This window comes from Dermacentor andersoni, chromosome 6, assembly GCF_023375885.2.
Source record: "Dermacentor andersoni chromosome 6, qqDerAnde1_hic_scaffold, whole genome shotgun sequence".
Taxonomy (NCBI): domain Eukaryota; kingdom Metazoa; phylum Arthropoda; class Arachnida; order Ixodida; family Ixodidae; genus Dermacentor; species Dermacentor andersoni.
The window spans coordinates 59,113,498-59,140,417 of NC_092819.1; the positions used below are offsets into that span (position 1 = coordinate 59,113,498).

Sequence of the window (26,920 nt, forward strand, 5' to 3'; positions counted from 1 at the left end):
TAGTGTCATCATCAGCTACGTCACCACTATACTACCGCGTGGCCACGACCCATACGAACAAGCCTCGAGCAGGTTCCCTAAATCCTGCTGTCGAAGCAAGCGTTTTTCCGGGGCGGTACCGTGCAATTTTTGTTGCTGCAGATTCCTTGCGGCAAATGGCCCGAATTCCGAAAAAAAGAAAGAAAGGTGCTACGCTATACGTCCAGCCTCGTTTCAAAAACAGAAAGAAGGAAAGGAAAGAAAGAAAGAGAGAGAGAAATGTTACTGCAAGCTTCTTAGAACGTGCGTCTCTTTCCCAAGACACCTCCACGCGTTTCCTGCATGTTCGAGTTAAGTGCGAAGAAGATTTGCACATGCCACGCAAGCGCAAGGCAGCCCTGCCTGAGGCACAGTCGGCGGAAGCCCTGCAGGCACGCCGAGATCGAAGCAACATCGCATACATTCACGGCGACTTCCCCAGCCTGACAATCTTCAAGGTCACCGGATTTATGCCTACAGTTGCACATGTTCTTTAAATTCAACGCTGCGCGCCGTTCCAGAATTACGAAGCAACACCGCAAAGCGGTTCTCCGTGCTACGCGAAAACGACATTAGCCTTACGGTGGCTATACTTACGCGCGTCGTGAGCTGAGGATAAGAGCCCGCTATCTCGCGTTCCGACGGGGGCCAGATGTGGGCTTAGCCTTCCGAACGACATCGCTGTCGAAATTCCGGAGTGAGCTGCATAATGCCATTTCATTATTTCACACGACCTGCTCTCCGGAGGTGTTCACTTCCGTACATGCACTATATAGGTTCGATGGCTCCGCACTCCGAAAGCAAGCGTGCTATGATGATAATCATGCGAGAGGAGGAGCGTATAGAGGATGCACCTTAGCTGCGAGCAACATCTACGTAGCAACTTAGCAAAGCGCAATTAGCGCTGTACACGCAAGTGGCGCAGCCAGAAACCCATTTATCAAATTTTACGCACCCCATTTCAAACCCGGCTCCTTTGTAGAAGAACCGTTCCATCCGCCACATGATGACGAGATATGGCAGACGCAGCGGACGAGACATTCCACGCGACTAACGTATGCGCAGCGGCTCCCGTTCCCGAGCCCCGCAGATGCGCAGGCGACGGCTGCGCCGTCCCAACGTCGACCGACAGTTCCGCCGAGCAATAATTACCTCAGGTCAAAGTTTTCACATCGACAGGCGAGAAAGACAGTTGCCGTGGAAGTGCCTACTTGACGAGCCCGGACTCTCCGAATGTTTATAATGGCACGGGACGGATAGACAAATGCTAGTCGTGAGGCGTTTGCGCGCCGCATATAAGGGGAGCTGACAGCGGCACATGTGTAGCGCCCGTCTGCGTTCGGGTGTGTGTGGGCGCGCGCGAGAGACCGTCGTCGTGACCGGCCAATTCAGTCTCCTGCCGTGGCAGATCTCGTAAAAAAATTAGCGGCGAGTTAATAACAAGGCAAGACCCGTAATAGCCATTCTTTCTTTTTTGTTTCTCTCGGCTTCCTCACGACCGGCACGTTACAAACGCATATGAGGTATACACGCAAATGCGCGCAGACACACGGCATTCCCTCTGCCGCCGTGCTTCTATATGTGTGCGCTGGCTGCAGGTGATATGCGAGCTGGCGAGGGACGCACGTTTCTCTAACAATTACTGACCCATTGCCCACGAAAATCGGTGCCGCCGCTAATATGTACCACCGCGAGCGTTCTCGAAGGTGTCGCATACACTGGGCGCGGCTGCCCGCTATATGTATATGTACGCGAGAAAAGGTATCTTGATCGCCCGAGGCGATTGTTACTACATCTGCCGATTTGCCGGTTCCGTCAAAGCCACGCTGATGGTTATTGCTTCACGCGAAACTGTTGCACAAATCGGACACAAATGGTCGCCGGAAGAAACGTCGTGACGGCCGTCAGGAGTGTGCGTTCCTGGACGCGAGATGGCCACCGATTTGGATACGCTCGTGAAGTGTCGCTTCCGAAGACAGCACAGGCAGTGTAGTAAAGGCGCGGGCTTTTGTCGAAAGTTTCGAGGAATTCCGCGTCGCCTACTGCTGCAGGCGTTGAATAATCATCACTACAATATTATGAATGCATATATAGGTACATTCGTTGGATATCTCAGTTATCTGGGAGCGCCGGGAATGCTTGCAGCATAGTATCAAACACGACATGTCGCATCTGACCTCGAGGGGCGGTATAATCATTTATTCAAAGCAGTTTTCGTTATGTGAAATCTAACCGATCTCGATGCTGCCAGTTTATGAAATATCTCTCAAGAAGGTTTGAAACAACTGAGGCTACATTGTTTCGAGGCAAACCACGCTGAAGCGATAGCCTGTGTCAATCAGCGTATGATTTGTATAACGGACGGAAAAAACTTTAATGGAAAAAGGACCTGCGAGGTTGCCAGCCCGGGCTCAGGCCACCCGGGCATTGTGTGCGGTGAGGCATAGCCTTTCCACCGCTGCCCGGGCCCGCTGGATAGCCCATAATTGGACGTTTAGTTCTGAGCTAGTCAGAGCGCTTAGCCATCGCTCCTCGAGAAGGTCCGGTTCTATGTTGTCCTCTACGTATACTGAACTGATCTGTGTGCACTTCCACAAGATGTGTGCCATGTCTGCGTGTTCGTGTTTGCAGAGCTTGCAGCTAGCGTCTGGATATTGTGTTGAATTTATTCTGTTTAAGTCTACTGGGTTTCGGAACGTTCTGGTTTGCAATCTTTTCCAATCTGTTTCTTGAGACCTGTCGAGTTGTTTGTGGGGTTGTGGGTATGCTTCTCTTTGTTTCGTGTAGTGTGTCAGTATGTCGTGGTACGTGACCAGTCTGTCCCTGTCGTCTTTTATCGCTTCTTCGTCGTCCTCGCCTCCTCCGTCTTCTTCATCGCCTCCGCCGCAGTCCTTCCCCCTTCCCCGGGGGTTGCGGGGTGTTGGGCCGTCACTGGCCGTGCCGCGGTGGGTTAGTTTTCGCGCGACTCGGTGGGCCTTGTATAAACTCCACCTCATATATATTGTTCATCAAATGAGCCGTGATTTTTGTTAAACTGCGCGTTTCAAATTAATACCAGACACCAAATGTTTCCGGTTAGAGGTTTTGCGAGGTTCAAGGTACCCCTCTTGCTGAATAGTACAGAAAATTCAGCTGCAGTTCTGGCATGCATAAAAAAAATCTCGACATTATAGGTCCCTTTCGAAACGAAACTTCACACCGCATGCTCTCTCTCGCTATATATATATATATATATATATATATATATATATATACCTAACGTAACCTAACCTAACCTAACATAACCTAACCTATCCTAACCTAACATCTAATCTAATCTAACGTCTAACATCTAACCTAAAATCTAATCTAATCTAACATTATATATATGTATATATATATATATATATATATATATATATATATATATATATATATATATATATATATATATAAGCACACCTTTTGCATCCGCGATGTGGCAGCAGCGCGTTCGTGATCCCAGAGGACTTCCCGTCAGCCAATTTTGACAGTTCAGTTAGCAAAGAAAAAAGTGTTTTGCTGGGTAGTATACTGTAGGCACATATTCTTGACGTTTTCTGATATAAAGAACGTGAACCATTCATCGAACCCATGTAAGTGTTTTTTTCTGTTGCACTTAACAATACAATTGACTTGTCAAACACTCCAACTCCCCCAACAAAACCGGTGCCAGCTGTAGGGTCCTATAAATTTATAGGACTTTCTAGGTGGCACTTACATACATATATGTATATATGTCTCTGTATGTATGTATGGTCCTATAAATTTATGTGTATATATATATATCGTAGATAGACGAAAGGCCAGCGGAACGGTCTCACCATTTTACCATGTCGAACGAAGACGCAGGCCATAACGAACCAAATCATAGACGTTGGTTAGTGCGCGGTCAGAGATTTCTTTAAGTTGTCCACGTTGTACCATGCACAAAATAAAGTAAGTGGCAACACTTCGAGTCTATGCTTCGTGCTGTCTTTCCCGAACGAGTTCTGTTCTTGCTGCAACATCTGCCAAACCCTCGCTTTCCTTACAAAGAAAAAAAAAAGTGAAAGTACTGCAGTTACACTTATAGCATGGCCTAGTACACTTATTATAGTTTGGCCGTGTGCACGTGTCACACCGAAACATAGAGGCTGTAGGAAAAGAGGAAAGAGAAAAGCAGAAGGCAGGGAGGTTAACCAGAATAACGTCCGGTTATCTACCCTACACCGGGGGAACGAGAAAGGGGAAAACAAATATCACAGGGAGAGAGAGGAGGGAAGGAAAGAAGAAGATTGCGGTGAGTTCGCTGACGCTTGTGGTCTTACAGAAATCGCATTAAGAGCCACAGATGGTCGCATAAGCCCGTCGTCTTGAGAAGCACAAAAGCGCCTTCACCGCTTTATGGGCGACGGGGGCGGTGTTCCAGCAGCACCTGCACAGAAAGCGGCCCATTGTCCAGTATTTGGAAAGCTTTGGCAAGTTCTTGTCTCTCTGGGGCATATCGTGGACAGTGGCACAGCAGGTGGTCGATATTTTCTTCGGTACCGCAGACCTCGTATGCTGCACTGTCAGTTACTCCAATTAATGCAGAGTATGCCTTTGTGAAGGCAACTCCTAACCAAAGGCGACAGAGAAGCGTAGCTTCACGTCGAGGAAATCCGAGTGGAGGTCGGAGTTGCAGGGAGGGGTTTAATCGATGCAGTCGTGTAAGTCGTAAGTTCGGCGAGTTACACTCGGTCAGTTAGAGACTGCGTGCCAGGTGTCGAAGCTGCCTTGCTGCGTTTGTCCGCGAAAGCGAAATTGGAACGCTGTGCTCTTCTTGATCTGCTGTGCGAGCAGCTTTATCGGTGGATAGCCGCTGTAGCTTAGTATAAGTGGCAGTAAGATACAGTGAAGTTGCGTCTGACAACAACATGCTGGAACTGCATTTTCGGTACGCTGCCGTGGTCCATATATACACGCCATTTATACTGAAGGTTCTGTCGTCTACTTACCAACACACACCGAAGACAATAAAATAAGGTTAGCTGCTTTTGTAAAGTATCCTCCTACAATACTAAAAAAAGACACTCCTATGGTAAGAGGCGTTTTGATAAGCCAGAAAGGAGTTAAAATGAAAATTAGGTGGGAACGCCACCTCGAACGCCGCCACATCTTGCCGCCAATGCCGCCACATCTTGCCGTGACGCCATGGATTTCGTTATAGAAGTGTGCGAATATTCGAAACCTCCGAATGACGAATCGAATAGTGTCCCATTCGATTCAGTCTTCGAATCGAATAGTCTCTATTCGTAAACGCGAATATATTTTTTTTCGAATACAGTTTTCGAATACATTAAAATGTCAAGTGTTCGCAATCAAACATAAAAGTGGAGTAAAAGAAGTACGATACTTTTCATCTCAAAGGAGCATAATTAACCTACGCATAAAACGTTGAGAAATTACGTAGTGCAGAAGGTTACGTAAGTGCAACATGCTACGTCACAGGAATCATACACACTCTCCGAGAGGTTTCGTGTATAGGCGAACAAACTGCATTTTTGATAAACGACGCTTGATAGTGCGCCATGTAATCCGAGAATGATGCTAAGCTCACGAATACTAGAAGGATGCAAATACCGTCATTACATCAATCGTGAAAATTACTTCTAGTTATTCGGAAACTATTTGAAAAGTATTCGATATTCGATTCCATTCACTTCTGGCCCGATTCGATTCGTATGCGATTCGGTCTCCAAACATTACTATTGCTGCGCCCCTACATTTCGAAGATGTCCGCTTAGTGTCTAGTAATAGTTTTCCAAGTATGAAACTGGACTACATTGTATTCTAAAGGAACAAAAGGAGTGAACTTGGCAATTTTCGAGAACACTTTGCTCTGACGCGACACAAATACGAGAAAATGCTTCGAAATTAGTGACGTCACAATGGCGCAGCGACTCTACATAGCATCGGCGCGAAAGGCATGGAATGAAAGTTTGGCATAAGTTTTCTCTTTTATATTAATCAATTTCTTCCGGGCAAATTAACAAGAATATAGCTTTTAATATCAGTATAAACGGATTCAGTGCTCCTATTCAATGTGCCTTTAGGGATGGACTTTGCCTACTTTTCGCCAAGGCTCCACCGTGCTCTAACAACAGGCTCTAACAATGCGGACAATCTACGGTCAAGTGCAGCTTTACGACATGTCGGTTAAGAAATGGGGCATTTTACGAGGTTATTATGTAATTACGCTACCCTAAGACATTATACAAATAGCTCCGACGTTTTGGGTGGCGTTTTTTGCCGAGTGCGTGGCACGATCCGACAATTTATTGCATGTATACAGTAAAGGCTATTCAAGTGGACAGTCAGGCAGCTGCCGGCATGTAATGGCGGATCACTTTGACATCGCCACCGCGTTATTACGCAGCGCTAATGCTCCCTAAGAGATCCAGCAGGTGGCTACAAATTGGGCACGCAGTTAACCTTTTTTCAACTTTGCGAAACATTTGCGAAACTCCACTCGGCCGTTTTTATCATGCGAACGAACGAAAAGGGGAAGAATACGGTCCTGGCACTTCGCGTGTATGTACACATATAACCGTCGACGATTTTTCCTCCGTCCCAACGATTGCGCGCGTTCCGAAATGAAGTCGTTCGCTCCGTTCCTTCGTCTCGTATAGCATCGCGCGGCTATACCTCGGCTACACCGCCTCGACGAGTAGCCCTCGCGTGGTGTTTGAGGAGACGTCCGCATGCAGTGCTGCGTGCCGCTGGAAGGCGGCCCTAATGACAGGCTATTAAAAGGCGCTTCATTGATTGCCCCGCGAGGAGCGGCTAACAATTACGGCCGCCAAGCGTATACGCTCTCCGTGCGCGCGCTGCTTCCGAACCTGCGGAAAAGTGAGTCGCCGTACCTCCCTTTTGTTTTTATTTTTTTTTAGGTTGCCGTACTTTTTTTCGGGGCCATCTATTCCGCTTTACTTCCACATTTTCCGCGACTGGCGCCGCATCACGGAGCTAATTGACGACGACGACCCCTCCCCCTCTCCACTGCCCCCCCACCCGCGCGGACAGCGTTTCGTATAGGTACGTCATCAGTGATAATCACAGGCCCTGTGTATAAGCGCGTCCGTGGGAAAGTCTTCGCGAAATGGTACAGACGTCTAGCCGTTGCTGTATTAGAGTGAGGACATGCGGTATACGTGTACACACAAACACGCACACGCAAGAAACAAAATTGCGTCACAGTCTACAATATACGCCTGCGACGAAGCGACGCGGGTTTTAGTTAGCGAAGCCGACAAAAGGGCGTAATTTTGAGCTATGGGCGTTTTTAATGTCTCTGTATCGACATCTCTCTTGACAAGCAAACTGCGCTGTGCGGTTGTGAAAGACGTTCCCTAATTACCGGATAAGCGCAGAAGCGGGTCATTTCTCATACTATACGTAGAAATAGGAAGAAAAAAAACTTGTCTTTAATGCAGAGCAGTGGGCATCACGGCTGCCTGCCCGACGGTGTGATATGTCAAAAAAGTATAGTCCGTTTGCGGGTACTTCATACACCTTCTACTGCGACGTAAGACTCTAAGAATCTGGAATATATCTCGGGACGTTGTATACCTTTAACTCGTGGTTTTAGCTTGGCCACTCTTCTGAGGCCATGCAGCTATAAGCAACGCCTACTGATAACGTTAGTTTGTGTTAAAATCATCCCCAATGGGCTTGAATACTGCTTTCCTTTAGACAGTGTCGATACTCGGTAGAGCAGGTCGGGTTAGTCTCGATTTACGCGTTGTATGTAATGCTTCTTTTTTTTTTTTCATGCAACTTATTACCAACGAGGGGAATTCATCCTTTTAACGCAGTTTAATTAACAGGGGCGTCTAAGCTAGAGCCCTCGATCACTTGAATATAACGATGTCATGAGCCGAAAGCAACCTTTTCTACGCATATTAGCAATCAGACCTATTGCAGCACACCGCAATGAGCCGGGTCAGTAAATAGGTCAGATCATAAACGCACAATGTCACAGAAATAATTGGCCATGACAAAATCCGGTTGTCGTGGCTGGTTGATCAAAAATATGTTACTTATTCTTTAAATATTGTTAGCATTCGCGAGAGGTCATAATTCACGTGTTGGTAAGTGCTGCTCCAGAATAAACGGTTTTTAAAGCGATACACGCATTGTTATGTTAAACTGAACCGCAAAACACTCAGTGCCCTTCCACTAGTGAAGAAGGACGACCAGCGAAGCAGTATATGTGGACCCCTTAATGGCGAACTGCACCTCCGCCGCAGGTCGGCCCGCTATTGCACTATCCAGTATGGGGAGTGCTTAACGCCTGCTTCACATCCGCCGCGGGTCGACCCGGCATTGCACTAGCTTCGGGATTTTGTGTCTACACACGGACACGATCCTGGGGGAACTAACCCTTAACAGCTCTTCGCTGTAAAAGAATTCAACTTGGCAGCAATCTCCCCCGAAACACAGATACATCAACTCACAGGCTTCGATAGGAAGCGGCACATATGCGGTTTTGCTTCCTGTACGGAATACCCAACTCTACTTCTCCCTAGTGCTGGGTCGCTCGTGAAATTGAGAACGTTTACCGCGTTCTTCTTGAGTGCTCAAAATACGCCGAGGAATGAAGCAGTTTAGCGAAAAAAGAAACTATGAAGTTTGGACAAGCGCCCCTTTAGAATGCCAAACTTACTTGGAGTGTAGTCAGCAAGTCAACTGCAGCAAAAGGCAAAGATATCTTTAAATGACTTGATTAGCTGACACAGTTCGAAAAGCGTTTACGATAAGTTTAGTGCTGCTCGATTATATTTGAAGTAACACGCTTATGCTGTGGACAGAACTTGTGCGGAAGCGAGTGTTCGCGCCTACCATTCATTCATTGCACGAAGCTTTCGCAACAACGCATATATATAAGTGAACAAAGTGCATATATTACTCGGGTAACGGCATGGGTAGACGACGGTGAACTCTCCGTTGCGATGTTGCTATACTTTTGTATTTCATTTTAATGTTTATTGGGTTATTTATTTAAGCATTCTCATTTATTTCATTGCATATTGCTACATACCACAGAGAGCTAGAGTAGCCGAGATGCTCTATACATCAACCTCCCCACATAAACCCTTGTGTGAAACAGCAGAACAGAGAGTTTCTTCAAGGACACCAGCTTTCATGCCACAGAAGGATATGTAAATGTATCTTACCGACGTAAATAATTAGTTCTCTTTCTCTTATTTCCTACCCATAAACTTTGCTGCGCCAACGAAACTCGGTTGGAGTACTGACTTCCTTTAGACAGTGTTGCTACTCGGTAGAGCAGGTCGGGTTAGTCTCGATTAATGCGTTGTATGTAATTATTTTTTTAGTAGAACTTACCATTAGCAACGATGGGCATTTATCATGTTTACGCGGTTTAGTTAACGGAGACGTCTAAGCTAGAGCCCTCGATCACTTGAACATAGTCATGTCACGAACCGAACGTAACTTTTTTCTACGCAAATTGGCAATCAGACCTGTTGCAGCATACCGCAGTGAGTCAGGTCAGTAAATAAATAATACCATAAGCGCGCAGTGTCACAAATTTTCTGCTTGCTGAAATGTCGAACTTCTAGGCAAGAAGAGAACACGCAATGTCATCGTAACTGCGATAACGACAATTAATTATGGTAACAATCAGTCGGTGCGCTTTGCTAACTAACTAACTGATCGACAGGTTAAGGATGGTGCGCATGGATGCGATGCAGTGTACAGCCGGCGGCGGCTACGCGACTGATTGAATTAGTTGAGAAATCATTCGTTGCCCCGTTGCAGCTACACCTGTGCACGAACTGTTTCTCGTGCATGAGTTCGGAGCTCTGCCTTGCGGTGGGCGTGAGCTGCACCTCACGCTGTTTGCTTCCTTATTTGTCCATCATTCATTTAGTACAGTTGACAAAGCTATGAAGGCACTTTTGTCTTTCTCGAGGGCGACTGGCCTATGTGAACGTCTTCGACTCGCTCAGGCCCTCTGCGTGCGTGCGCGAGCTCACCGCGGCTTCCCTCCCCTCCCCCCTCTCTCTCTATCTTTCTATTCCCTTTCTCCCGTCCCCCAGAGTAGGGTAGCCAATCAGGTGCATTTCTGGTTAACATCCCTGCCTTCTCTCTTTATTTCCTCCTCCTTGATTGTAGCTAACTATAACTAAGTGTTCGACAACGTGCATTTCTTATCATTAATTCATTAATGTTCACTTTAACTGAAATGAAGTGGCTTCGCACGGGTGTTGATATCGACATTTCAATCGAGATCCCCATTTCAATATGTCGACTTGCAGTAGCGATTGGCGAGACGTTGCTCAAGAAATAAAAAAGGCGGGGAGGTTAACCAGAAGCGAGTCTCCGGTTTGCTACCCTGCACTGGCATGGGGGATATAGGTGTCGTAAAGACGACGTTGCTCAAAAGAGCAACTGCCTTCAGGCGCAAAAGTAGACCGGCGAAAACGTTGATTAATGATAAAGGGTACTAGCTTTTACTACATTTTGTTTTTCAATATAGAAGCGAAAAAGAAAAAAATACGCAGATTATTTCTAGGAGGATATGTAAGAGCGAAACATGCATCGGCGTCATCGCATTCTCCAAGTGTTTTCTTGTTTTTGCAAAAGAGTATTAAACGACCGAAGACACCCGTCAGGCAAGCAAGGCCGGCGCACAGTTCGTGGCTTGCAGTATAATCACCAATGGGCTCCATACGAGTGCAAAGCCTAGTAAAGAAAACAAGATATTACTCGACTTGTACTTGACTCGTCACCTAAAATACCACGCGCAGCCGCCAGCCGCCCGAGCTATAGCGCAGCCACATGCAGGAAATCATGCCTGGAAGGCAAGTTTCAAGTGAAGCCTAAACGGCACTAACCGGTTAACGTAAACTGTAGCTGTAGCATGTACGAGCTCAGACTCGTTCGCCGCCAATCACGCAAGCACATTCGAAAAAACAAGCGGACAAAAAAGAGAGAGAGAGAGAAGCAACCATAAATTCTTGAGTCGCCATCGAAGCTGTGGGAAGAAGGTCGCCCGCACAAACGTGACCACCCATAGGTGAGGAATGAACGCGAAGGCACGTCAAAAACAGCGCGGTATCCGAGGACTGATCGCGGTAATGAATACCGGTGCGTACGCGCGCCCTTCTGTCGCGACTAAACGACGATCGTTGAAATCCTGGCGGTAATCAAGCAAGGGCGATTATAGTCGCACGCGGTGGAAAGGAAAAAAAAAGAAACGTGATTACATTAGACCGCGACCTCGGCGAAGCAATTACAAAATTCAATGGTCATGTAATAGGACAGTTATAATGTCGGTACGACGAGTCGCTTCTTGGTCTTTAATTGCCATAACCCATTGGTTCGGCACTTGCCTTCGCAGAACCGGGCAGATAAAATTATCTATCTAGTAGGTATACTGCGTGCCGTTCCTTGATGGCGGTGGTCTATCGTTAATCATTACTAGGAAAGTGAATGCACCTAAAGTGCGGAAGTGGAGCTTTTAAGAGGCAGTTAGCCCTTGCATATAGAGTGCAAAATTAAAGAACGCAAGGTACAGGCTTAGACGCGTTTCTGTAAGTCATTCCGAAGACGTCATAGGAGCCCCGGGGCAAAAACATAGGGACCCTCACTCTTTTCCCCCCTTCCCTATCAGTAAGCATGTTTTCACCATCATGAAGCGGTTAACCATGCGCAATTATTTTTCGTTCGTTTTATTCGAACGCAAGCGAAGGAACATGTCCGTGCAGTGCACCGGTGCAGTGCACATGCACATTTATACCAGAATAAAGTTGAGAGACAGCAACGACGAAGACCGTGGCTTCACAATGCTAGCACAATGACTGCACGATGACAACGAAGGTAATGAAGATGGTGACACTAGGACAATGGCCAGGTAATGACTACGATGTCATGATGACGATGGCATGCCAACGGCTACTGCGTCATAATGTCGACAATGGCATATCGGTGGTAACAACACGACGACAACATTTAGCTGATTCTATAGTCGATTGTAAATTATATTCTTGGGTTTTACGTGCCTAAAACACGATATGATTACGAGGAACGCCGTAGTGGGGAACTCCGGAATAATTTTGACCATCTGGGGTTCTTTCAAGAAAGTTGTATCCATCCATCCATCTGGGGTTCTTTAATTTGCACCCAATCCACGAGACACAGGCATTTTTACATTTCGCCCCAGTCGAAATATGGCCGCCGTGGCCGGGATTCGATCCCGCGACCTCGTGCACACCATAGCCGCTAAGGCCACCGCGGTGGGTTGACTTTATAGTGTGATGCTCATTCACTGAGCGCTACAGAACAGCTGTACATGAACGGGATTACGCTCAAGCTCGGTTTCCTCGTAAGAAATTGCTATTCTGCGTAGTGAAACATCTCGTGCAGCTTTCCTGCATTCTTCCATTCCAGTTGTTTTACATTACAGCATTACGTTCACTTTTGCAGCATGTTTTAATTGCACTAAATCATTTCGCCAAGTAACGCGGATATGGCAGTGACGCAGAGTTAAACCTTGTTTTAACACTGAGGGACCATGGATGTGGTCACGAAGCATTAGGTCACTTGATATGTCAAGGAGCATGAATATATAGTCCACTAATAAATCACCTCCTCAGCAGACTTTGTCAAGAACATGTCACGTGAGTGAGCGAACTCGCGCAGCTATGCAGGATACCTCTAGCGAGTACAACCTTTTTCAAAAGGTACCGAAAGCATTACTGGAGCCACAAGACTTGTTAGATCACGACGGGACGATCGGCTTCTCCGCTTTTTGCCTTATATGGTGAGACGGTGAAGTGGAAACACTTCGCCTGGTTGTTGATGCAATTTGACGTGGAAGGCAAGACGGTGCTTCAAAATCTACATAGCAGGGGCCAGTGCTTCCACGTGAGCTTTCAATTCATTATAGTTCAGTTCAATCCTAACGAGCCCGGAGGGATCACGACGATTTCTTGGCCTCTTGATTGCCTTCTTCCGAGACACTGAGTAGATGACCGTTTGCTGAAATATCCATTTGGTGAGACATACATACTAACAGCGTGAAAGGTGCTGAGGTGTAAGAATTGCCGGCCAAGCGCGCCATGCAGGCTACACCCGCCTGTTGCGACTCCACCGCTACCCACCACCTGCCCTCTCCTGCAGTCCTCCACAGATACGTATGAAGTTACCAAGTTGCAGAGAGCAAGAAGCTTTGTCCCTGTGAATCTCTGCAGCTCTAGGGCAACGAAACTTCCACAGTGGCCGCAGTACACGAGCCGAACATATGCGTATGAACCTTTGACAAAAAAACTACATTTGATTGCTAGTCTTCGGTGCCGTTTTTCCTCTAACAAGTTCCAAAGCTGGCTAGCCTTTGGTTTAAGTCCACGTGACAGCTGACGTCACAAGCCGCATCCATACTTTTTTCTCTATTCTGTTCTTTCACTATTCGGTGTCATAGGAATGTTGCAGCGAAATTAAACAAAAACTCACTATCCTTTCAGCGGACCAAATATAGACCACAAAGTTTTGTTAAGGTCGCCCATGCGCTGCTGCTAAGGGAGCGCATAGTGGCTGCCCCCAATAATAAAAGGCGGGCGCGGAAGGAAAGAAAGAAAGATAAGAGAGAGAGAGAGAGACTGTTTGTTTGATATGGCACAGAACAGGTTGTTACGCGTGGCAACGCAGGCGTGTGCGTCTGTGGCCTTTATTGGATTTGTGTATCGGGTGATGACGTGACCTAGAGACGTGGTCGGGGGCAATAACCATAAATAACAGCCCGCTCAAGCCCGATGGCTTGACCGGGTTGCGGGAGGCTCGCGCTGAAAGCGTGTCTATCGGCTCTGCCTTTTGCTTTCACACGCTTTCTGCATGGTTATTGTAAGGGAGGAAAAAAAAAGCGAGTCAGGTTTGAACAGCTACTAAACTTGCTTTTCTTAGGTGCCTTTCGAATTCGTTGCTACCGCCTTTTCCCACGTTCTTTTCTCTTACTGATTTCTTTCTTTCCCTTTTCAGAAAAGAAAATGAGCTCAGAGTATCAGTTGTTACAGATGTGTATCGTAAGGAAGAAGTAAGTTCAGGGTAATAACCGCAAAAAAAAAAAAAAAGAAATCTAGTATGGAACAAGTGATGACCTTGTGTTCATCGCTTCAGGATGTCTTTTTCAGTGCTTGTAGGGAGATACATATCACAAGATTTCTGTTGCCAACTTGAGGTTTCCTTCGTTCTTCAGTGTCTCGGTATCTCACCACTTGTAACTTACAGTATTAGCATGCAACAACTGTCAAGCGGTTCTCTGCATGCACATTTGCTGTGATGTGCATGCATGCCCTGTGATTTCTTGCCACATCTCTATAACGAAACAGAGCAACATTGTGCATCAGACTAGAATCACACTGCCTTCTGGAGGTTCGAGCCTGATTGGCTGACTGCAGTCAACCATTCAAGGCCTGAATGCGCAGTACTGTTCCAGTGCAACTACATAGCAGAATGCTTCGTGATTGCCGGTGAACGCGAGAGTGCTTGGCAATCGGTTAGCCTTTCGGATGTCGTATCGCTGGTTTTGTTGACCTTAGTAAACGGCCCTTGCTCAACTGTAGCAGCAGCACACGCAATAAAACATATATCGGCATCCTTGGCTGTCATCGCCTGTTAGAGCACACGGACAAGTTACTTATACCAACGGAGGATTTCGGTTCATAATTCGATTCTTCAGCTTCTAAATTTTGAGTGGTGTTCTGCGGCAACTCGTTGTCGTTTCGAACATTTTCACCAATCCACAATCCCTGCATTTCAAGACTAATTATGTCTTGATACGGCGCATGCTACATTGTACTTATGTTCCCAGAGGTTCTAATTGATAACTCGAACCAACTAGTTTCAAGATGTCCAACAAACATGTCCATCAAGTAGGGCTGTTTCCAGTGAAAAGCTGATTCACATTCTCGTTAACTGATTCATGATCCTAGATTCCGCGTCGTTTCACGGGTTTCATGACGCAAGGCCTACTGATATTATAACGGCACTGTAAGGGAAGTGATACATACACACACGTATGTAGCCATAAGAACGCTGCGAAAAAAGAAAAAAAAAACGAATGTTTCTCACCGTGCGTTATCGAGAAGAGCCAAGAGGATGAAGGTGATCTTGGCGTGACGAGTCCACTGCGGGCCGTGGGCTCCAGCGATTCCTCGGACCATGTCCCTGACCTACGTTGATGGCGGCGGCATGGCCCAGGCTCGAACAGCCTGAACCTACAGCCGTCCATCGACACTCGAGACAGGCATGTCACTTCACCGCCCGATGAAGGCCCGAATGCCCGCGTCTCATCGCAGTGCTACGACGACGCCACACTGCAGCACTCGCTGAGTCACCGAGACGTGGGCAGTATAGTCGTCTTCCTGGCGCTCTCCCTTTTCTTTTTTTTTCTTTTTTTTTCCTTACTTCGTGGGCGGAGGCGACGATACTGTAGCCGCTGCGCAGGGCCGGTAACAGAGCGTTACTTCCGGTTTCCCTTTTACGGGACAACGGGTGCTTTTCGAACGCACTGGGTACACTCGAGATGCGAGAACTCGAGATGCGAGAACAAGAAACAAGCGACCTCTCTGCGGTTATCGCGACAGTTTTGTGAACCGAGTCACAAGCAAACGAAACGCGTCCGCGAGGGGTGTTGTCTTCACATATCCGTCGGAGCACTCCTCGCAAGAAACCGATAACATCGGTTCTTGTATCCGATGAGGCCCTCTTTTATTGTGAGAATGAGCTTAGCAGCAGCACCGAAAATTGAGCTATATGGCGCTTGCGCACGTAAAACGGGGCCACGAATCAGCTCAAGGAGGTTGTCCCGCCAAACTCACCAGGACGACGCGTCCACTTCTTGCGCACTCAGGGTTTTAAAAGGAAGGAAAAGAATGTAGCGGCGAAGCTCCATCGCACGAGCACTTCCGAGCGGCACACGATGCACGATCAGCACAAACAGCACACCTGTCGCAGAACGGGAAGCGGTATCTGCGTCCCACGCGGTTTTAAGCACTGCACATCCTCATCCGTTTGGAACCGGCGACGAGCAGCGCGCGAGAACGCATTGCGCTGTCGCCACGCTGTGCGCGACTCGCTCAGGTGGCTGGCTGGTATAATCCCCTCACCGGTGGCCTCGCACAAGCGGCAAAGAGGTAAGAACGTAGAAAGAAGAGGGGAGAAAAAGAGAGAAAATAAAAGGAAAGAAAATACGAGAGTGGTGTGTGTGTGTGTGTGTGTGTGTGCTCGCGTTTTATCCCTTGCCTCGATTGAATGTGTGCTTCCCCCCCTCCACCATCACCTCCTTTCGCTTCTTAGCTTGCTTCACCTTCCATACACGAAGTTCCCTTTCCTCGGTGCGCGGACCAGTCGGGAACGACGCCGCTAGCGTGCGGGACGTCCCATTGGTCCGTAGCGGACACCCTCTCGCCCCCGACGCGCAGGAGCCCTTGGGATGGGGCGGAAAGCGCTACCGGCTCGACGACCGGACGGCTGGCTTCTCCGCAGAACTTCCCTGCCTTGCACGGTAGTTGCACCTCTTTCTGCAACGCGCAACCTGCGCGCCGAGCAGCTGTGTGAAGTAAGAAGGTGAAAGCTGAAGCAGTTGGGGATTCTAGCTGTAAACAGCACGGTATGATTAAATATACAAAACGATAGCTTGCTTGCCACTGAGCGTTTTTGAAAACAAGAAAAAGTATTACGGCAGAACTCATTTCACGACGACTGTCGACGGTAATATGCGATTAGCATTCGAGTAACTTAGTGACACCGTATTTCTGAAGCCACGTTTACTCAACAGCTGTAGTGGTCATCTTGAGATTTCCATTGCTTCGGCTATATGCGACATATTCCGGCATCGTCTCACTTTGCTATGGCACTCGCTCGCCAAGGTCGCCCATGAGCATGGGGGCATGACGTCGTCCGTACGACGCCGAAAGACAATGGAACGACGAAGGAGTGATATCAACGGAACGTCAAAGGCGGCGTGAAGACCATGACATGACGACAATGAGACGACGAATATTTACCGATGACGATGGTACACTGACGACAGCGTGACGACAACAACATTAGGACATTGGGATGACGACGAATGTATGACGACGACGGTACGTCCACAACCCGTTTACGAAAGGTCGAATGACAACGACGATACTGCCAGAACGGCATGACAAGTACGGCATCACAACAAATGCACCAGCGCAATAGCGACTTTCCGACGATGACACAATGGCGACGATGGCGTGACAACGGCGGCACAATCACGACTTGAGTGACGATGGCATGGTTACGGCAGAACCACAAAGAAAGAACGAATTCAATAGATCGATGAAGGCGGTCTGACGACGACGGCATGACGAGAGTCGAATGTCGAATTTTGGAATGATGACGCTAGAACGACCACGACGGCATCACTACGACGATATGACAATGAATTCATGACAACTATTTGACGACGACGCGTCATGCAGTCGACACGTCGTAAACAGTGTGCATGACGCGTCAGCGATGATGGTATGACAACGGTATAGGGACAGTGAGATGACGACTGTATTATGAAGCATGTAGGGCGACGATGGCGGGGCGACGACGGTACGACGAGAGTCGCATGACGAAGCTGAAGTGACGATGACGACACGATCACGAAGGCACCGCGACGGCGGTGTGAGAACCACAGCCTATATATGAGAACCTATATGAGATATATATATATATATATATGACATATATATGACAGATATATGAGAGCCTATGTGAGAACGATGGTCTGATGACGACGGCATGACAAGAGTTTGATGGCAAAGCTGGAATTACGACAATGCAACGAACACGACGGCATTAGGACCACGAGCACATGCCTATAGTGGTACAAGCTATTAGGCAACTTGGGCCATTGGGTCGGAGTAGGAAGCGAGACGATGACGACATGACAACGTTCAGATGAAGAACCCAAAATGATGGCGATAGAACGACCACGACGACATCAGGACCACGAGCACATACCTAGTGGCCCGAGCTGTGGCCCGTCGCTGTCGTCCTTGCGTCGGTGTTGTTCGGCTTGTCTTGACTCGGGCTCTACTTTTCTTCATATTCAAGGCTAAGGCGCTTTTGAGCTTTTAGGTCTGCTTCACGCTGCAGAGAGAGAGAGAGATGCAAATGAGAGAAAGGCAGGGAGGTTAAGCAGAGTTAAAGCCTCCGGTTTGCTACCCAGCACTAGGGGAAGGGAAAGGGGAAGTAAAGACGGAAAGAAGAGCGTGACAAAAATAAAAGAGTGATAAAAAGTCCGTATTTGTCCCGGCTTCATTTAAAGCGAAGAAAAAAAAAAAAACGCGAAGTAGATGAAATTGGTTTCTCTCCTTGGTATCTAATGCTTTTGTAGTGTTGTCCTCACGATCCTCGACACGTGGGAACGACCTGCATCTGCTGGAATGATGATGATTATTATCATGATGATGATAATGATGGTGATGCTGCTGCTGATGATGATGATGGTCTTTAAACAAGGAAAATCCCGCAGTGGGGAATGGGCGAACCTTTGGGCGGCTGGAGGAAGCGAAATAAAAGCCCACAGCTGACTTCCGCAAGCGTTGCTGCTTTTCAACGTGGTATATGCATCCGCCAAAACACAAGTAGCCATTATTGGCCATTCAAGCAGACACTAGCTCCATATTTCCTCCTTGCAATATATTTGTAGAAAACTAAACTGTGCATTGCGAAAAGCTGCTCCAAACAGAGCGTGATGTTGTACATCCCAAAGCAGCATGCTTGAGGTTAGGCGCGATTTCATTGAAGAGGATGCATCCGTACATTACTGTGTGAATGGTATTTTGTGGTGAAATAACGTTAATGAAAGGCAATCTGCAACTGCAGTCATTAAATAATCACAAATATCGTGGTTCTGATTTCTTTGTGCTCTGAATCACAGTATGAAGCTTCTCTTTTAAAATCAGTTGTCCATTCTTCAGGTCTAAATTCTGAATTACGTAGCTTTCTTTCTTTTTTTTTTTCCAGTTTCTCAGTGTCATACCTGTTTGCTTCTCTCGCTACGCTTACTCACTGATATCTTGAGTGTGACTGACTTAGGTCGTTGTTTCGATTCTTGCCTCGACCAATGGAGCAGATTTTTCGGCCTTTCACAGTTTGTATGTCGCCTTTTAGTGTCTGAATGGTGTCGCCATAATAGACTTGTCATTACACTCTCTAAGACAAAGATTATGGTGTTGAGGTCCCCGCAATACCATCTAACATGTTCTTCTTCACTAACTTTTAATTCACGTCACATTACTCCTTGTGATTCTGTAACCTATTCTAATCTCCTATTCCGCACGCACATTGTTCACTTGAAAAAAATATTGCTTTCAGCATGAGAGCTCTAACTGGAGCACGACCATTCTTTTTTATTAAACGCTGTTATCATTGTTTCTTATTTATTTATTTATTTATTTATTTATTTTATTTATTTATTTATTTATTTACATGATACTGCAGGCTCCGTCTGGGCCTTAGCAGAAGGGGTAAAAGTACAAAACAAGAGAAAAAAAATTGTACAGATATTCAAAAAATAAACAAATCAGTTCTAAAAGTGTGACACAAGTAATTAATATGTTCTAGAGAATCAGTGCTACTTAGCAATGGCAAAGGTAGAGTGTTTCATTTAGTAATTGTGCGGGGGAGAACTAAAATTTGAAAACGTCAGTTCTTGTCTGACAGGGAGTTAAGGATTCTGAGTGAGGATAGCTGGCTAGTTGTGATGCTAATGAACGGACATATTGGTTAGGACGTAAGGTGGATTTGTTATTTCTGAAGTGAAAAAAAAAAAGAACTTAAGAATCAGAACCTTCCGCCGAGGCTGCAATGTCTCGATGCGATGCGCTTGCATGAGAGTTGTGGGTGAGTCTGATTCACTGTACATAGAAAACAATAAATCTAATTGGTTAAAAAATTTAATTACGGGGTTTTACCTGCCAAAACCATTTTCTGATTATGAGGCACGCTGTAGTGGGGGTCTCCGGAGATTTTGACCACATGGGGTTCTTTAACGTGCACCTAATCTTAGTACTCGGGTGTATTCGCATTTCGCCCCCATCGAAATGCGGCCGACGTGGCCGGGATTCGATCCCGCGACTTCGTGCTCTGCAGCCCACCGCCATAGCCTCTAAGCAACCACGGCGGGTCCGATCGCTTTCCGTTGAACCATCTCAAGTGCATTAATATTGTGTTTATCGTGAGGACCGCCGACGGTGCAAGCGTATTCCATTTTAGGCCCAATTAGCGACGAGTATGCATGAAGTTTAGTTTCGGGAGGCGCTTGTTTTAGATTATGTCGAAGGATACAAAGCTTTCGGAATGAGGCAGCACATATGCTGACAATCATGCGTAACTTGTTCCAAAATTTAAAAATATCCGCGCGTACTATGTGACTGAACAGGACCGAGCTAATGTTGTTTTTCGTCGCTTGGGAGCAAGTCAGACTTTTTTTTTTATCTCGCCTAATTGCGTTATTCGTTATTACTAATTAATTAGCTTTCTAAATACCACAATCAGAGCAAAATTGTCAATCAGAACATTGCAAGCCATTTTGAAAAATTCCCAATCCATATTTTTGTTGCTGAATAGGTACCACATAAATGTTCTTTTTTTTCCCCAAGCGTTAAAGAAAGCCCGCAAAACACGGAAATGCGCCTCGCGACTAGTCGCGAAGGCGCATTTCGGTTCTGTTCAGCCACGTGACACTCGCATATTTTTAAATTTCGGCACAAGTTACGTGGGAGACCCTGTATGTTGGAGACATGAGAATTCCAACTTAGGTTGTCAGTTATTGTAAAACCCAAGTATTTACATTCATTAACTTCAACAAGAGGACGAGTAGGAAGACTGCAAAGCAAAATCCTCTTATTTATCTTCTTAGAAATCTGCATGTGAACTGTTCTTTCATTATTAAACCTCATGTCCCATATTTTACACCATGAGCAAATGTTGAGGTTGACGTTGAAACGTTCCTGATGATCTCTGCAAACAATCTCGCTATATAAAGTACAGTCGTCTGCAAATAAGCAAGTTTGTATTGGCCCTGCGATAACATCAGCGATATCATTAATCTAAGGCAGGAACAGAAGCGGTGGTACCCTGGAAATTACCGGAATATGACGTGAGCAGTAGACATTATTGGAAAATGATTGGACGCGGTTTTCTAAATCGGCAGAAATCCATTTTGTAATGAAAGAGAAAAAGTGAATGTACTTTATAGTTTACAGATTATCTTATAGGGTGAAACAAAATCAAACGCTTTTCGAACTTCCAATAAAATTACGTCAATTTGTTCGACATTATCGATCACACTTGCGAAACTGAATTACTACGATCAGCTGTGTGACCGTAGAAAAGTTTTTCGTGACGTCATGCTGAAAAGGAAGAATTAAATACCGTTGTCTGTCAGAAAATTGGTTATGTAGTTAGCAATAATAAGTTAAAGTAGCTTACAACAGGAAGAAGTAAGAAACATCGAGCGATGCTCTGCTAGCACCGCAGTACCTCCTTTATTGCTTTTTTTTTTTGTCTTTGTGTATAGGCACAATATCTGCCGCCCACCAGTTACCCGGTATATCTGCCGATGATGTGGATGCGTGAAAAATGACGCTAAGAAACGGAGCAAGCATCTCAGCGTAGCGACGAAGGACCGCGTTGGGAGCAGGCCATCAGGGTTCCGTGATGCTTTAGTTACGAAGTAAAGCAGCATCGAAACAAGACCTATGAGTGATATAATGTCAACACGACCAAAACAGAATGCAGGCGTCCGAGAAAATATTTCAGAGTGAACAGAAAGAGCACTGAAAAAATATACATTAAAATGATCCGCGATGACATCTTCGTGGGCAATTTGCATACCACTGGGTTCTATTTTGTCAATGGCGTTTTTCTCCTGGATTGAAAGAGCAAGGGAGTAATATAGGAAGGCAAGGATGTTAACCAGTCAAGGGTCTGGTTGGCTACCCTACGCTGGGAGAAGGGGAAGAGAGAGAAGGGAGAGAGAAGGTGTAGATACGTGTACGGACAGTACTGGAGTTAAAGCCGCTCTCGCAAACCAGACGTTCTGAGAAAGCACAAAAGTGCCTTCACTGCCTTCTGAGCCGATGATCGGTGGGGACGGTGCTCTGGTAATGTTGTTGGTTGTTCCTGGATTAAAAAGGCTCAGAACGTTTGGGAGGAGTCTCATAAAAAATTTGGCAGGATATGTTGAAAAACAGTGAGGTTTTGAACGCAGCAATGCTTCACCAAGCGTCGTTTGAGCCGTTCTAACAATGAGTGGTCGCACGTTTTTTTTTTTTTTTTTTCAGTCGCTTCAGTTTTCTTTTGTGGTGTAACATTTCTCACGTTATCCAGCGGTAAATTTTCTTCTTTTCTAAGTTTTATTCGGTAGAAAACTATCAAGACAGTAGTTTGCATATTTGTTTAAATTGATCCTAAAGATTACTCACACTTTGAAAGCTGCTTAGCTTAAGATAAAGGTATTCTAGGACATTCTCGTACTTGTCACGAGAGAAACGTATTTGCAGAATTTTTTTCAGGGGGTGTTGTGCAAGGCGTTTGAAGAATACACGCGAAATACACCATAGCAAGTTCAGAAATACCATGATTTACAGATACATTAACTTCTTAATTTGTCCTGGTTACGAAAACAATACCAATGATTCAAGAGCATACATCACAAACCCGCGCAGGCAAAGTTACCATTTGCATCACATCCCGGTTTAACATGATATTAAGCAAAATACCGGCATCTGCACTTCTATCTGTATACTTGACAATGGGCGATTCCGGTCAACTGCGGGCAAATTGAAATCGCCAACAATGAAAGCTGTTTTTTATAAGAAAAATTTGGCAAATGATTGCGTAGATCCTGCAAGCCTCAAGGGTGTGCGTCAAGAGGTCGATAAACGGCAGACAGCGAAAACGCTCGTCCCGATAACAACAATTTCAAAGCAATGTTTTCGTGATTATCCATTTGACTTAACAAATACGCTCGGTGCCATGTTTTATCAATGAGCAACACCGCCGCCTTTAGCAGGTCGGTCACGGCGAAAGACCTGATACGAAGGTGGGAAAACATCAGCGTCATCAATGTCGTCATGAAGCCAGGTCTCCCTTATAACGGCAACCATGAGGACCATAACCTAACATCAAGTTTGGCACATTTGTTGATGTTATGTGCATTTATGTTAACAAGTTGAAATTGATTACTATAGAAGAACGTATTTGTCAATCATTCCTGGAAATACCATGACAGGAAGGCACCGTTGCTTGCACCATTGCATTGTCGTCCCACATGAAGAAACCGTCGCTTACTCGCAGTTTTTTTTTTATAATTGAAACTTTCGTTCCCTCTTCTGCAGTGTATCTCGAGAGCAACCATGCTGAACGAGCACTTTTGCCACTTTTAGTTTATGAACGTTCTTAGATACTGCTTGCTTCTCATTTTAGAACTGAAAATCAACAATAATTGGCCTATGCTTGCCTGGTCTGCCTAAGCGCTGTATTCTACCCACCGAGACGAATGGTGTACCTGTAGCCTTGTAGTGAAAAGGTCACTCAAAACAATTTGCTTGAAACCCAAGTCGCTCTCATTAGGACCTCCCTGGATTCCAAAAATGGCCAGGTTGGACAGTCTGCTACGATCTTCCAAATCGATAGCCTTGGCTTTCAGAATGCTAATTGTCTTTCTGCGCGATTCGAATCGGGCTGTCCTTTCTTCTAATTCAACGAAGCGCAAGGTAAGATCAGACGTCCGTTTTTTTTTTTCATATTATTTCGCTCATCCCAAAGGGCGGTCATTTCTACTTCAACTAACTTATTTTGCTGTGCTAGCAATTCCTTCAATATTTCTGTTGTTGTAGTGCCTATAGATTAGCCTCCACATCACCAAACCGAACGAGCGTGCACGTAAGACACATCATATGTAATTGAAATGCACTGTTGTGGACGCGGCAGGACCAGAAGGCCTCGGCAATCACTACGAAAAGTGTTGTAGCTGGGACTGACCTGCACAAAGTAGAAGAATGTGTTTCGTGACGTCATGCCGCTGTCTGTTTCGCCGGACCCACTGAAGGTGCAGACGGGCAGTCGATCATTTATAGGTAAGTCCTGTGACGTAAACGCCGAATGTGGCGCTGCCGTGACCACTTCAACGAGGAATGGAGGTGAACCGTGAACTAGGTAAGATACGGTAGCACACGTGTTAGCACGGTGACTCGTGTTAACGACGAGGCGAAGTTCTGGATCATGCGTCCCGGCGGAACAGCAGGGGAGCCTGCATGAAGTAGAAAAAGCGCTTTCGCGACAACATGCCCCAGTCTAGTCCGCCGCATACCCACCTGCCTTTGTTCGCAGTTATGTCATTTATGAAGTTATCAATTATGGAAACACTTACAAATGTCGCGTGTCTCCAATACAGCGCATCCAGAATCAGGCTATTCGCATCATCCCTAATAACCTCTACTTTTCTGATCCTAACTCCCGACGACGCGCTTGCAAGTTATTGTCTGTACAAGATCGTTGTTAAATTCGATTTCACACTCATCTTTTATATGGTACTTACGAATAAACTTTCGTGTGTATACACTGATGGCAATTTACTTATTAATAATAACCGCTCTGCATTCGCTGCCAATAACTGTCAATAATTATGGAAAATTACAAATTCCGCTTTTAAGGCAATTAAACTGTGGAATAGTTTACCAGATGCATTAAAATCATTGTCATCGTTTTCCACATTTAAATTGTTCCTTAAAGCTTCCTTTCTTTATTAATCCTAAATTTGTCCCGTGTGCTAGTAGTTCGTGCTATATTTGTTCTTGAGCTCTCCATTGTTTTACGTACGTATGTTCAATTTTATTCGTTTGTATTGCATAACAATGTTTAATGTTATTCTTGAGCTGCTTGAACTGTGTACATTTGTTCGCTAAGTCATTTTTTAGGCTGCTTGTTTATTTTCTATCGTAATTGCTGACGAACATTCCGTCGCAATTTTCGATTTCGGCCCCCTCTTGTGTGTATTCGTAGTATGCCTAACTTTCTGTATACTAATACAATAAAATGACTTGATTTCATTTGATGTGATTATTTTGATTTCGCCTGTTGCTCGGCAACTGAAGGCAAATATCGCACATCGAAACCTTGCGTGATCAGTAAAATACTGGCGTGTACAGTGCCGCCCGCTGTTGTGTAGAGCACGCGCGCGGCTGGCTTTGCTCAGCCGTAGGGACATCTGGTGGCAACTGCAGGGTCCGGGATTGTGTGCCCAGGAGCATGTGCGTCCCAACAGACACGCAGAACTGCTTTTGACGAGTGGCGACGAGTAAAAGCGCCTTTGTTTACCCTCATCTGCACTCAATCTGAGGGCACTTGCTGCACGGCAAACGTCACAGAATGAAGCGTAGGGGTTGATAACGCGGGTCGGTCCTTTCGCAACAAATGAAGCGCGCTCACGGACTTTTCGAGATAACAAAGGCGCTTACGAACATCACCTTCCTGTTAAATGCAACAAGCGCAAGTTAGCGTGTTTATTAGGCCGCGCATGCTCCTGGGCACGTTGTCTCGGACCCAGTAACCGTCACCAGGCGTCGTCCCGCAGAGCAAAGCCGACCTTTAGCGCGCTCTACACAGCATTGACTGGCACTGTACACTGATGCACAGTGATGTTTTAAGACGATGCAGCGGCTTAGCTGAGTCCTCTACGGGGCTGATGAGAACGAGAACTTTTTTTCTAAGATCACCCGCATACATTGTTTACTACGAGTGTTTGATTGACTTAACATATTGGCCCCTCACAGCCACCATCCAAAGAATTAATCCTTGCAATATTTGTAGAAAACTTTGCTTTGCGAAAAGCTGCCCCACGAAGCGATGTTGTACATTCCGGATCGTACTTGGTGCAACTCGGCGGTACAGTTCCTTCTGACGCTTATATGAACAAGGCTATGCGCACAAACAGTTTCTGCACATCGTTATTGTGACATCTTAATGCAAATAAATTTGAATTCGGGCTTTTCGAATGCCAAGCGAGGTCCTCTTCAATGGACAATAGCTCAAACTTAGTAGCGCAATGGTGAAAAGCAGAAGAATCCAGGCTACTGCTCGCGAGCAAATAAGAGACCCTGAAGGAGGATCATCAGAATAGAATTAAGGTAATGGATGGAATTTTGATGACAACAATTTCAGGTTCGATAAGTGAAGTTAAACATCTTGACTTTAGACAGCCCATAGTGCATGTCCGTGTGTGTCATCCTGTCACTGACTTGCTCTCGCGCTTCAAAGATATATGGCCTATGTAATTATGGCGTCCCAACTACCCCGCTACTAAGCCTCGTCAGAGAACAGGTTGGCTTCACAAAAATGTATTCAACAATGTATCGCATTCATGTGATTAATCTGGTAATCGAAAAGCCTGCGGGAAAGTCTGATTGACCTTCACAAATCTCAAAAAATTATTTGATTCAAGAGGGATACCAGTCGTCATAGAACCATTGCGTAATAACCCGCCGTGGTTGCTCAGTGGCTATGGTGCTGGGCTGCTGAGCACGAGGTCGCGGGATCGAATCCCGGCCACGGCGGCCGCATTTCGATGGGGGCGAAATGCGAAAACACCCGTGTACTTAGATTTAGGTGCACGTTAAAGAACCCCAGGTAGTCGAAATTTCCAGAGTCCTCCACTACGGCATGCCTCATAATCAGAAAGTGGTTTTGGCACGTAAAACCCCTTAATTCATTCAACCATTGCGTAATAAAAGAAGTACTGAACGTCTACGCGAGTATCTTTAGAAATATGTGCAGGTATCCCAAAGCTACCACAATTTCCTTTTCA

At 46.0% G+C, this 26,920-nt stretch overlaps 1 protein-coding gene across 4 annotated transcripts in view; it reads right to left on the reverse strand.

Annotated features, from left to right (window-relative positions):
- The window catches only part of LOC126522786 (protein Wnt-2-like), an 80,819-nt gene extending 56,538 nt beyond the window's left edge, over positions 1-24,281 (reverse strand). The window contains exons 1-2 of one of the 4 annotated variants that reach the window (XM_055066558.2): positions 24,100-24,272; positions 15,154-15,520 (exon numbers count right to left, since the gene is read on the reverse strand). In XM_055066558.2, coding sequence (XP_054922533.1) covers positions 15,154-15,245 — 92 coding nt within the window. In that variant the 5' untranslated portion in view covers positions 15,246-15,520; positions 24,100-24,272. Of the gene's footprint in view, positions 1-15,153; positions 15,521-18,066; positions 18,196-24,099 lie in introns of those variants that run through there. The other 3 variants (XM_055066559.1, XM_072288751.1, XM_072288752.1) reach the window with 3 other exon arrangements.
- Positions 24,282-26,920: the final 2,639 nt, after the last annotated feature.